The sequence below is a fragment of the Balaenoptera acutorostrata genome, unplaced genomic scaffold, assembly GCF_949987535.1.
Source record: "Balaenoptera acutorostrata unplaced genomic scaffold, mBalAcu1.1 scaffold_683, whole genome shotgun sequence".
Lineage (NCBI taxonomy): Eukaryota > Metazoa > Chordata > Mammalia > Artiodactyla > Balaenopteridae > Balaenoptera > Balaenoptera acutorostrata.
The window spans coordinates 1-13,277 of NW_026646362.1; the positions used below are offsets into that span (position 1 = coordinate 1).

The 13,277-nt window shown below is 39.9% G+C and overlaps 1 protein-coding gene across 1 annotated transcript in view; it reads right to left on the reverse strand.

The window, feature by feature from the left end:
• Nucleotides 1-710: 710 nt before the first annotated feature.
• Nucleotides 711-13,277, reverse strand: part of LOC103007985 (cyclin-Y-like protein 1) — a gene marked incomplete at its 3' end in the record, with an annotated part of 154,211 nt that continues 141,644 nt past the window's right edge. Inside the window, exons 7-10 of the mRNA XM_057539557.1 lie at nt 8,072-8,107; nt 5,796-5,847; nt 4,703-4,822; nt 711-877 (exon numbers count right to left, since the gene is read on the reverse strand). Coding sequence (XP_057395540.1) covers nt 711-877; nt 4,703-4,822; nt 5,796-5,847; nt 8,072-8,107 — 375 coding nt within the window. The remainder of the gene's footprint in view (nt 878-4,702; nt 4,823-5,795; nt 5,848-8,071; nt 8,108-13,277) is intronic.

The following is a 13,277-nucleotide window of genomic DNA, read 5'->3' on the forward strand; positions in this document are numbered from 1 at the left end:
TGAGGAGAACCTGCCTAGTTAACTCAAGGCCCCACAAAGTGCCGCTGTGTTTGCTGAGTGCCCTGGGTGAGGCCCCAGGGATGCTTCCCGGACTACCTGAGAGGTAGGTGTTTCCTAACTCAGCAGACTTTAGGGGAGGAGACAGGAACACAGGGATCTGAAACCTTTATATGTGGCTACCTGTACATCATAGTTTCTGTAACAACAGAACCTCAGATCAAAAGGAGAAAAAGACCAGCAAAAGCAAATACACAATGTGTGACTCAGGTTGAAATTATAACCTGTCAGTAGTCTAGAGGCCCTAAGACCTTAACAGTGGCCACTTGCTTCAAAGACCAGGCATGTGCCCCTTAAAAATGGACTGGACCTGGTAGACAGCTTTAAGAAAGCTGTCAAGTTACTGACTGTACCATGTTGTTCTGGTAGTGAGCTTGTAAAATGTTTGGCAAAAACCACCAGAAAAATAATTTCAATTTATCGAGCAGAATATTACAACAATAACACATCAAGACCTACCAATTAATGAGGGGAAATACAAATTGTTATACTACAGCTAGATGGAAAGAAGTCTGTAATTTTATGTCTATTTCAGCTCTCTGCACAAGGTAACCTTTCTTAAAATGTAACATTTCTTAAAAATGTAAACTTTATGAGAGCAAATGAGGTATTGGAAAATGGTTAGAAAGTTCACGGTAACCTTACAAACTCACATGTCCCCAGCTGTAATGTCCTTGAGGATCTGGCAGTAGACCACATCCCATACAGCCTGATCGTCCCAAAGCTCGGAGACAAGAAGAATGGTTCCCAAAACAATTCTTTTCCAGTTAGTGGGGCAAATGTCGATCTCAGCATAAGTTAAAAGCCTTTCTAAGTAAACCTGCAAAAGTAGAGCACTGATCTTTGATTTTAATTCAGTTTAAGTGCTGTGATAAGAATTGTTAGGAATGACAGATTTCATCTCTTTTTGACACCCCTTTTATTCCTAGGTTCTACAAAGACTTTGCTCAGCCAAGCCAAGGCCAGAGGCCAGGTCACAGTTGTAAGTCAGATATTTCTGTTAGTCTGATATTTCTACTCTGCCCGTGTGAATTTCCAACCCAATTTTGGTCACAGGAATGAAAGGACATCTGAGCAAAGGGCATTCTAAAGACACGCATGGTATTATTACCTTCCCACTTGTCAAGGGCAGCACATACAGCCCAGTGTCGACTTCAACTGTTCAGTAAATGCTTGAGTGCCTATCACGTGCAATGTTAACTACAAGACTGGTGGTGGTTGCATGGCGATTTTACATAACGCTTGAGTGTGTAAAATTCTGGTAAGACTGAGCACATCTTTACCTTCTCTTCAGAGTCCCCAGTCCTTCTGTGGCATGAACTTGAAGATAAAAACTGGTGGTCAAGAGAGCCTCCCAGTGGCTGCTGCGTGGCACAGCAGGACAGGCAGTCCAAAGGGGCTTGACAGCTAGCTGTCAAGTATTCCCATATTTTAGTGCCTTTTTAAGGAACACACATGCATACAAAGGGTAGTCCTTTTCATATCCCCAATTTTTCACATCTCCATTATCATTTCATTATTCATTTCTGTCTTACATAATCTGCAGCTTAGTCAATTCTTTTGGTTTTAAGGTGGGAAGACCTGCCTGTGTCTGTATCCCTGGGGCTCCTCTAAACCTGCCGGTTTGTGAGATGATTTCATGGTTTCTTTTACATGTATCAAATGTCTACCCTACAAAGAACTGGATGGAGTTAACAGCTGAGCAAAGATTAGAGAGGTAAGCTGTGATTTGTTGTTACCTCTGTAGAAGAGTGTATATGCCATTTGACAAAAAGAAAAATGTCCAGTTTTAAAGAGTCTGTTTACTCTCTGATGGGTTATCAGATTGACAGCTCAGATTCGCCCATGCCCTCCAAACTCTACTGTGTTTTCAAACACGGGTATTGAGATTATATGTTCTTAGTGAAATTCGGCTCCCATTCCCCAGAGAACTCAGCACTCTCTAGTACCCTAAGAACGACTCTCCCCGCAAGGTTCAACTCTCTACTTTATGGGACTAATCAGAGGCACTGAAACGACACTGGCAATCTCTCAACTTCCTCTCACCTTTGTACTGGCAAACTTGGTACACGTGCCGATATTCATTTATCCCACTTGCCCTCCTGTCTCGGAGGAAGCGAGATTTCTTTCTTTTCACTGAAGCTAACTCTCCTATGAATGCAGTTGATCCCACCTCACTTCTGCAGAGCACTGTGCCCACAGTTAGTCTCTTTTTGAACAACTTCTCCCTCTCTGTCAGAGGCTTCCTCCAGTGTGAATGCTTCCATGTCCCCAGCCTGTCCCCCACTGCCCCTCGACGGCGTCCTCAGGGCTGAGGCCAGCTCCTCATCTCCCATCCTCTCCTTAACCCACTTCAGTCAGCCTCCTGCTGCTACCACTCTACAGAGACTACTCTTGCCGTGGTCACCGGTGCCTTCACACAAACCACCCAGAGCTCTTCGTCCCAGAGCTCCACTCCCCAGGCCTTCCCCTCAGAAATGAAAGAGCACTGCCACACGCCCAGTCGCTGAGACCAAACACCTGCACTTGAGTGTATCCTGCTCCAATCTGTTAGAACTTCTTGTTATCTCTACCTTCACTGGTACCCTGACCGCTTTTCTGTCTGTCACTTCTGACTTGTATCGCTGCCACTGCCTAACTTCTCTGCCTCCCAACAGACTACAGTCTGTTCTCCCCAAAGCAGCCAGGAGAGCCTCTTAAATTAAGAGTACTTTATGCGCCTGCTCCAGATCTGCCAGAGGTTTCCCATCAAACAAATACCTTCTTCCCGTGGCCTGCAAGTTACGAGGCCCTGTGCGGTACGGCCTTGTCCTTCCGTGACCTCATCACCTATGCTCTTTCCCTCATTCCCCGCTCGGATCACAATGGCCACCTTGCTTTTCCTTGAACACACAGAACAAGTTCCTGTCTCAGAGCCTTGCACTTGTCCCCTCTGCCCGTAATGCCAGCGTACCTGATCTTCCTCAGTTCAGCCACGTCCTGGGTTCAAACATTACCTCTTTAAAGAGGCTCTTCCTGAGCTTTCTAGTAAGCCCCTCTAATCACTTTATCCCTTTACCTTGCTTTCTCTTCATGGTTTTTACCACTACTTGAAATAGTCATCTTTTAAAAAACACTCATTTAAAAAAAAACACTTATACTTTGCTATACACCTGAAACTAGCACAACACTGTAAATCAACTGTACTCCGATAAAAAAAAAAAAAAAAAAAAAAATTTACGTCTTCCACACTTGCTCCATAAAGGCAAGAACTTTATTTATCCAACTTGTTCTCTCCTCCACCCCCCACATGTAGAAAAGTGACACAGAGTAGGTATTCAGTGACATGGTATTTATGACATGAGCAACTTCTTGGTAGCATTTAGCGTTTGGACCATACTCTCCTTCTTGAACCTCTCCTGGTGTCTCTTAGGGTTCTCTGCTGGGTTTCCTACCACTGTAGCCACTCCTCTGGGGATCTGTCCCTTAAGTGCTGACAGTCCCTACAGATCTATCTTCTACCCACTTTTTATTTTACATACTTTCTCTGCATTTGAACAGCTACACTTAATTCCCTCCCTCTAGCTCAGATTCATGCTCCAATCCCATATATTCAAATGATTACTAGACACTGCCATTCTGCTGTCTCGCAGGTACATCAAGCTTAACTTGTCTACAAAGAAATGCCCCTCTTCCAACCCAAACACTCTCCTTCCTGCATTTCCTAGCTCTCCATATGCAAGCACCATTCCTGCCTCTCTCAAGCATGTGCTAAGCACTCCAAGTGGCCTGTAGCTCCAAGAAAAGGCCTGTGTCTGATCCAGTACCCACTGAGGGGTCTCTTTTCAAAAGGACAAGCCTCCTGTCCTAAATTCTGCCTTGATAGGAGCAGGCAGTGAGTGGCCTAAGTATTCCTTCCCTGCAGACCACGCAGCTGACTTTCCCCCCTACAGGTTTGCTATAGGGAGGAGTAAAACAATCCCAACTACCTCTCACTTGAATATGATTTATTATTCAAATGATAAAATCTTACCACAGGAATTAGGAATGGATGACAAAAAGGTCCTTACACAGCTGTAGCTTAGCAGGCTAACTAGAGTAAAGCCTTCTGAAGTCCTACTGGCACCCTAGTCCTGGGCAACTTCACATGCAGGCAATAAGAGGACAGCAGGGATGGTTAACACCATTATCCATTATCCAAGGAACAGAGAACTGAGGGCAGTAGTTCTCAATCAGGACACACATCAGAACTGCCTAGGCAGTACAGTCTGGGACTCAGCTTCAAACTACCCGGAACCTGTTTCTGCCTGTGGACCAGAGCGTTCAGTTATTGCCCCGCCCTACCACCACAACATGCGTCGTCTGTGTGTGCGTGTGTGCACTGTGCGTGCATGTGTCCCCTCAGGTGTGGAAGAAGAAACCAGAAATCTCTCCTGCTGCCTTTAATAGCAATTGTTTTGTGATGAGAAAAGCAATGGCAACATTTTAAATCATAATGATTATTAAAGCTCAAATGTGTATACTTTACTTTCTTTTGATAGGTTTCTCTTAATAAAGTTCTAATGATCATTTCAGGAACCTACTTTCATTTGGGAAAAACAGGACCATACCATGTGTACAAGACAGAAATTTCTACAGATGCTTTACGAAAGAAAAAATATCTTACCAAAGTTATTACTGCAGTTTCAGCAGTTAGATGTGTGGCACTACAAAGAGTATAAACAAATCTGTAAATGACTTTGTGTTCAGGATCATGCTCGAAGTATTCCTCTGGAACCTTTTCTCGCTGAAAGGAGAAAAAATGCAATTTATGTATCCATGGAAGAAAAATACTTAAAAGTACCCTTAAGATAGCAGTCTTCACACTTGGGCCCACGTGCCCCTTAAAATAATTTTGGTTGGGTGACATGTCTTGTAGTCTTTTAAATATAAACAATGGGATCCTAAAATACCACAGTGATCCAGTACTCACCACCATTCATTAAAGAAAAATACAGGCACAACCGCAGAAAATTTATGTATTTCCACGTTCCTCCCCACAGAATTCTAAACAAATGTAAACTATTGGGTTGGCCAAAAAGTTCATTTGGTTTTAAGTAAAAATAAAAGACACAGTTTTCATTTTCACCAAGCATTTTATTGAACAATATATTCACTAACCAAACAAACTTTTTGGCCAACCCAATATTTTTAGGCTCAAAAGTCTTGCTGATCCACCATATGTCATACTTTTCTGTCATCAACTTTGAAAACACATTTCCAGTGTCCTGTAACCATAAGGCTCGAAGAATGTGCTGTCCTGTACAGCAGTCGCCAGCCACGTGTGGCTACAGAGCACCCGAAGAAGTGAATTTTAAAACTTTGTCATTTTAATTCGTTTAAAATTTAAACAGTTTTCTAATTTTCTTCTTAGAGGCCTTATCATATTAGGTTTATTTACAAATATTTATATTGTTTGATGCTATGGAAAATCATCCTTTAAAAAGATACATTTTCTGTTACTTGGGTATGTTTACTTACCTGCTCACTATTCATACAAAGTGCAACTCGGTTCATATCCATCAACCCCTTATACAACACGCCTTCGGGAAAATGACTAGACACAACATGGCGTGGGGTAGAAGACTTAAAGGAAGATGAATTTGACTTCGAGCTGGAGGAAGTAATTTTCTTCTAGCACTTAATTTCAAAGCAAATCAGCATGAAATAAACACAACTGTATAAGAGAAAAATACCACTTCAATAAAACTGACACTTACTGTGAGTGGATGTAATCTCTCATCAAAAATATCCAAGGATCTATCTGCATCTCTATAAAATAAGAATGTGCATTTAAAAAATTAATTCAGGAGTTACTATCTTAGTAAAATATCTGCTAGGAGTAGAGAGAGGGGTAGAGGAAGCTTAACCTTCAACAAAGCAAACAGTTTTATAAATTCTTCTCCTGGATTCCACCCTTAGAAAGGTTTCCTGACCTTTTTTTTTTTTTTTTCCTGACCTATTTTTACTCAGCACATCAAGTTCCGTGAAATCTTTTCTACAACAACCAGCCAGAGTTGCCTCTATAAGCACTGACCCTCCCTAACAGGCAATGCTAGTAAACCAATATATTTTCACTCCTCTAACCTCACACTGGAATATGCAAGAACATTTTATAAAGCAGTGGTGGTGGGCAATAAATTCTTCTAACTTCAATCAATGTGAATATGAGATTCATGGTTTTTTCCCGTTTTTTTCTCTTTAGTTCTTTATATTCTTATTGTGTATTTCTTCTTGTCTCTTTTAAATAGTTTGAGTTAAAAATGTAATTGTCTTTTTATTTTAAAAGAAACCAGGCTTTTTAATTTAAAATTTCACCACACTAATACACTGCGCTCATTTGAACAGCGGTTCTCTAAATGTGGTCTGCAGGCCTCTGGGATTCTCCCCTATCCCCTCCTTCAGGAGGCCCAAGAGGTCAAAACTGCTTTTATAAGAATACTAAGACACTACCTGCCCTTCACATTGTGTGACATTTGCTATGGATGTATAAAAGCAAAAGTGGGTAAAACTGCTGGTTTCTGAGCATGAATCAAGGCAGTGGTACCAAACTGAATTAGAAGTCATTCAATTATTCACTGCCACTTGCAGTTAAAAATCTGCTTTAAGAACATCCTTGATAAAAGAGTAAAAATTAATAGTGTTCTTAAACCTTGGTCCTTCTTTTTAATATTCTGAATAAGTGGAAAGTATGCATTAAGCACTTTTACATACTGAAATATGGCTGTGTTAAGGAAAAGCACTTGTGACTTGGCGGTAAGTCATTTTTTTCATAGAACACCATCTTTATTTGAAACACTTTTTTCATCGAACACCATCGTTATTTGAATGTACAACTGACACAGTCATTCTTTCAAAAATGAACAAAGTGAGCCTGTCACTTCAAGGAAAATCACTCTAAAGTTATTTGTTGCCAATGATAAAATTCAAGCCATCAAGCTAAAAATATCAGGATTTTTGGAAAACTTCTACCTTCTATTGTGAACTTGACAACTTCTCAACACTTAAAAGACTTTTCTGGTAAGACTGGTGGTGATACTAACAAAAGTGAGTTTTTGACACTGTCTAAAGAAATGTGAACCAATACTTTCCAAATGACCAATGTATAATATTATAAAGTCAGGTACAGGTAAAAAGATCTACTCAGTATGCATAACAGATCAATGGGTATTAATTTAACATAGTATTTATTACAAGTTCATTGATATGATTTAGAATTCCATTTTAACTAATTTAAGAAACTAGCACATGCAGACTTTTGGTACAGTATCAAAGAATATACCAAATTATCTGAAGGCTTTAAAAATACATCTTTTTCCAACTATATATCTGCAAGCGGCTGGATCTTCTTCATATTGTTTCTTCAAAACAAATGACTGAAGACAGAATAGATATGAGAATCAGCTGTCTTCTATTAAGGAGATACTTTTCTCTCAATATTTTTTGTTGTGGAAAATAGTTATTTTTCATTAAAAAAAAATGACTTATGTTAAACACTGGGGTTCCCAATCAGGGGTGATTTCGTCCCCCAGGGGACTTCTGGCCATGGCTGGAGACAGTTTTGGTTGTCGTAATGTGGAGGGAAGAAGGTGCTACTGGCATCTAGTGAGTAGAGGCCAAGGGTGCTGCTATATATCCTATAACACACAGGACGACACCCCACAACAAAGCATTATCTAGCTCAAAATTTCAATAGTGCTAAGGCAAACCCTGTTTTAACATACAATGGATTTAATTTTTTAAATTCTCAATTTCAATGTCTAATACAGTAAATTATCAATATAACCCATATAAACAAATACTCTTTGGGATGCTCAGTAACCTAAGAATTAAGGGTCCTAAGATAAAAATAAGTGATTCACTTCTATACTGTAATAAAAGCACTCGAATAATAAAAGCTTATGCCAGTAACATCTATAGTTATTACCTAACACTAAACTTGATACCTTGTAAATTAATTAGCTGGAATAACAAGATAGGTTTTAAAAGAGCTCACCTGTTCTTTATGTGGTAATATATTGCTAAGGTCAAACTGTGGAGGAAAAAAAATACATTGTAATAACTGATTTTTATCATATCAGGCCTGAAGACATTTTTAAAAAGGGGTTAGCAAGGAGGGAAGACCTTCCAGAGGCCCAGTGGCCCCGAAATCCTCGAATTCAGAACAGTACCACATGGGTGCTTTCCCCCTTGTTTTAGGTTCTTCAGCTTTTAGCAAAATTAGGAGACCCAAAATGCTAGATATGCTGTTAGAAGGCATGTTTTGGTTGATTATTATAATATATAAATTATTACATATTTCCCCTGTCATTTGTCCTTCTACCCACAAAACCTTCTGTCCTGTACAAGTTATATCTATCTATACACATGCTTAAATTTAAGCCATATAGTAGTTTGTGTGTGGGGGTGTGTGTGTGTGTGTGGTTTTTTTGTTAGCCCCTGCATTTCAGTTGATTTAGTTCGCTATCCACCTACCCATCCGTTTTCCATTATTTCCCTAAAAGTAAATAATAAAAGTGCTCTATACCAAAATGATTTAAAATCACTTTTACATAATTATTAGAAAATTTAATAGCAAAATTTTATAGCCACAAAACTGATGATAGGTCTAGCTATCCTGAAATAAGCAGTGCTAATAATACAGCATAATACTACACAGTGGGCTTCCCTGGTGGCGCAGTGGTTGAGAATCTGCCTGCTAATGCAGGGGACACGGGTTCGAGCCCTGGTCTGGGAAGATCCCACATGCCGCGGAGCAGCTGGGCCCATGAGCCACAGCTGCTGAGCCTGCGCATCTGGAGCCTGTGCCCCGCAACGGGAGGGGCCGCGATAGTGAAAGGCCCGCGCACTGCGATGAAGAGCGGTCCCCGCACCGCGATGAAGAGTGGCCCCCGCTTGCCGCAACTGGAGAAAGCCCTCGCACGAACCGAAGACCCAACACAGCCAAAATAAATAAATAAATAAATAAATAAAGTAGGGGGAAAAAAAAATTAAAAAAAAAAAATACTACACAGTATACCATTAATGACAGGTATTTCCAAATTATTTTAAATAAAGTATTAACGAACAGGTAGATACAAGTCCTTAGGTAGTCTTTTTTAAGTTACTATAGTCCTAAGTTATTCACAGCTGTTGTATATTAGGCAACAAAGGGGTTTTCTGGTTAAGTTATATGCTCCCCTTTGTTCTCAGTGTCTAAAATGAAACTCAAAATAATTGAGGGAAGGCAAATCTGAATTTTATAATAGGTCTATAGAATCTTAGCACTTGTATAAAGGCCTGTAACACCGTTAGCATCAAAGATGGATACTTCTATAGTGCTTCAAAGTTTCATCTTCAAATTGATTTTAAAATCACAGCATTAGAAGTTTTATGATGGAAAGGACCACTGAACCGTAGATGACATTTAATTAAACAACCCATTTTACAGATAAGGGAACCAAGGTTTAAAACTGACTTACCTAAGGTCCCACTAATTATCAGAAGCAGTTCTCTTTCTCCTGCCCTCTAACCAAATAGTGGCTCCCAAGCTCAGCTGCACACTGGGATCATCTGAGAAGCTTTAAAAACTGCCTGGCTTCTGCTTCAAGATGTTCTGATTTAACCGGCACTGGGTATGACTTGGGCATCAGGACTGTTTTTAAAGATCCCCAGATGACTGCAGCGTGCAGCAAAGTTTAGGGATGAATGAGTTAGGGTTAAGATCGGAGAATCACTCGGGATGCTTTTGTCCATATAATCATGCTTCACATCATTCCCCATCTTGTCAAAAGGTGTGTGTGCGTGGGTGAGAGAGAGACAGACAGACACACAGACACTGTGTCTTGGAGGCGGGGGCAGGCGGGTGGACTTTGTGCATCCAGAAACATATATCTTGAAAAGTTGCATAAGTGATTCTAATAAGGCTCACCTACCCCACTGAGAACAACTACCCCACTGAAAACTAACCCCATGATAAACATTTTCAAAATCATTCCTAAAAGCCAATTGGCCCTATTAATTTTCTCAGTAAACCTTTATTTCACCAATAATGAATGTGATGAATGATCATTTTTAAAACTGAATGAGAGCAAATTAAAATTTACTGTACTTCCAAAAATTAGACTAGGTCGGGAAAAAAAAGGATGAAACCTACTTGTCTGAGCAAGGTTAATCTTTTTTTTTTTTCTTTAATTTTATTTAATTTTACTTATTTTTGGCTGCATGGGGTCTTTGTTACTGCGCGCGGGCTTTCTCTAGTTGCCAAGAGCGGGGGCTGCTCTTTGTCGTGGTGCGCGGCCTTCTCACTGTGGTGGCTTCTCTGGTTGCACAGCACGGGCTCTAGGTGCGTGGGCTTCAGTAGTTGTGGCACACGGGCTCAGCAGCTGTGGCTCGCGGGCTCTACGGCACAGGCTCAGTAGTTGTGGCGCACGGGTTTAATTGCTCTGCGGCTTGTGGGATCTTCCCAGACCAGGGCTCGAACCTGTGTCCCCTGCGTTGGCAGGCAGATTCTTAACCACTACACCACCAGGGAAGTCCCTGAGCAAGGTTAACCTTCAAAGTACTTTTGAATTATATACTGGACATCAGACTCTTTTGAATTCAAAAGAAGCTGCGACTCTAGCCAAAGTAGAGTGGTTTTTGTACCCACAGATTCAGTGTCTTGGCTGAATAAAAACATTCAGTGATGATGTGATAAGTGCCCAAACTCAGGACTTTAGAGATGGGGCTCAGTTTTTGCTGAAACATGATTTGACTGCAACTATTATTGTAAGCAAGAGAGGAAAGTTACATTATTATGACTGTGAACTTGCTGTCTTTAATTAAAGTAGAAGTTACTGATAATTTAAATAGCTAAAAAAAAAGCTGGCACATTAAAAACCAATTAAAAATATAATTAGCTTATAAAATTAAGAAAACAAATAAAATTAAGGATAAGGACATTAATATTTTCAAATAGCATTTCCCAAACTGTGTTCTGGAAAATCAACATTCATATCCTAAGGAGATGTTAATGTTTCGTGGACAACCGCGAGGGAGGAGGCAAGAAGCTCTGCATCCCGTTTGGTTTTTTTCTCTTAAATAAGCTTGAAAGGTTCATCATTAGGGTGTTTTGAAAGTGCATCTCCAATTGTGGACTATGAGGTGCTCCCAGAAATTAAAGAATAGTTTCCATCATCATGACACTGTTCGTGTCTCCTTAAGTATAAGCCTGACCACAGCCATGTTTCCGAAACCTCACCTCTTTTATTGTTCTCTGCTGTGATTGATACAGTGTGTTGGAGATATATTTATATATATAAACAAAAATTAAATGTGTCTATTAAGTTAAAACCTCAGTTGAACAAATTTCATCTACAAAGAAATTAAGCTTGAGTGTGTATTTCTTAAGACTGGTTTGATATATTCTCCCCCTCTTTGGGGGACAGCAAGGAGAAGTAAAATTTCATACAGAAATAGTGCAGGAAAAAAAAAAATGCACAGTGGGATAAATCTGACAAAATCCAATTAAATTTAAATGCAGAGTCGCTTTGGTGCCAGTAGGGGACAAGCTGTTCCTTCTTCTAAGAGTAGCTTCCAAAGTAGTATACATTGTTTGAGGACTACAACTCATAAAGAAATAATTTTTTCTAGAAATAGCCAATAAAAAGTACCTCTCTTTCTCATTATGTTCAACAATGGCTTAACAACAGAAATGCGTCAAATAAAGATTTATACTTTTTCTGGGATTTCTTATTTGCTAACTGGCTTTCCCTTCTATCATGCGCTCTCAGATTAAAATGGAAACTGAAAATTCATATTTAGGTCCTTGAAATCAATCTATAGTTGACACCAGTTTTTTAACCTGATCACTGAAAAGGACAATTCAAATGAATGAAATTATGTATGGCTAGGATGCTTTTAGCGATAAGGGGGTCTGTCACTCAGCCCTTGGCAACCTACTTGTACTCACCATTTTACTGTGGTTCTAAGATTAGGCTGGCTGACTGTGCTGTCATCTAGAAATATTGTTGAGCATGAGCTATACTTTTTAGTAAGCTGCCCTGGAGATACCTGAAGGGGAAGGGAAATAGAAGAAAATGTCACAGTAAGTTAAACCTATAAAGTGTGTTTTTTTCCTTGGTTAAAATGTCAAACGATAAAGCATTAAGATTTTTCTTACACTCCATGAACTGCCTGAGTGTGATATCATGTGCAGCTCTATGGGAAACCTCTATACTCTGACTTCCACAGACGAGCTTTGAGAAATGGGTTATAAAATGCTGCCTTGATATAGTACCTATAATCAAACCTGGCAAGCGCCTATTATAAATTACCTTTATAATAATGTAAAAAGTTTAGAATAAGATTTCAGGGTTTTTTCCTTAAGCAATGAAATGCAGCTGAGATTTCCTATTTCTATTCATTTACTACAATAAAACGTAATGCTTTATGTAATACCGATGTAGGAGCATTTCACTGCAGTAAACGAACACCAATAATAAATGTATTAGTTCAGGAGACAGTGTGACGAAACAAACGTTTTCGAATCAGAGGCTGGGCATGCCAGGGCTGCTCTATCACTAAAAAGCTGGGGGCCATAAGTCTCTCTGGGCCTCAACTTCCTTATCTGGAGGACAAAAAGGTACTGCTTAAAGATTCTCTCGCATCCAAAAAAAAAAACGGATAAAACAACTCTGAGAATTTAACTTCTCACTTCATGTTTAAGTAAGACTGCCATGACATTACTCAAGTGAGAACCTCAGAGAATACTTGCCATTCATTTCAAAATTGTACTAATTCTGTTCTACGTGTTATTTGACACTCCTGCCTCACCCATGCTGCTCTCTGCCTGCAGTGCCTTTTTCTTCCTCCTGTCCCAGCAAGCTTGACCCCATCTTCCTCTAGGATCCCTCTGCCAGCAGGCACACCACAACACTTCTCGCTTTCTGCACACTCACACATCTAATTTACCAACTGTTCCATGGTCTCAGCTGCTTGCATAGTACCACCCTCTTAAGTAAACAAGCTTCTCCAGGTTAGGAAGATTCTTCTCCTACCTCCAGCTACTGAGCACAGAATCTGGGACAAATTAGGATTCAACAAGTGTTTGAGAAATTATTTAAGATCAGTTACAACTGGAGGTAAATCTTACTAAAGATACAAATTCGTGAGAATTTATCTACAGTGGTGTTGGATAGGTGACAAAGAACTTTTTGAGACCCTCTAGAGAATGAACTATC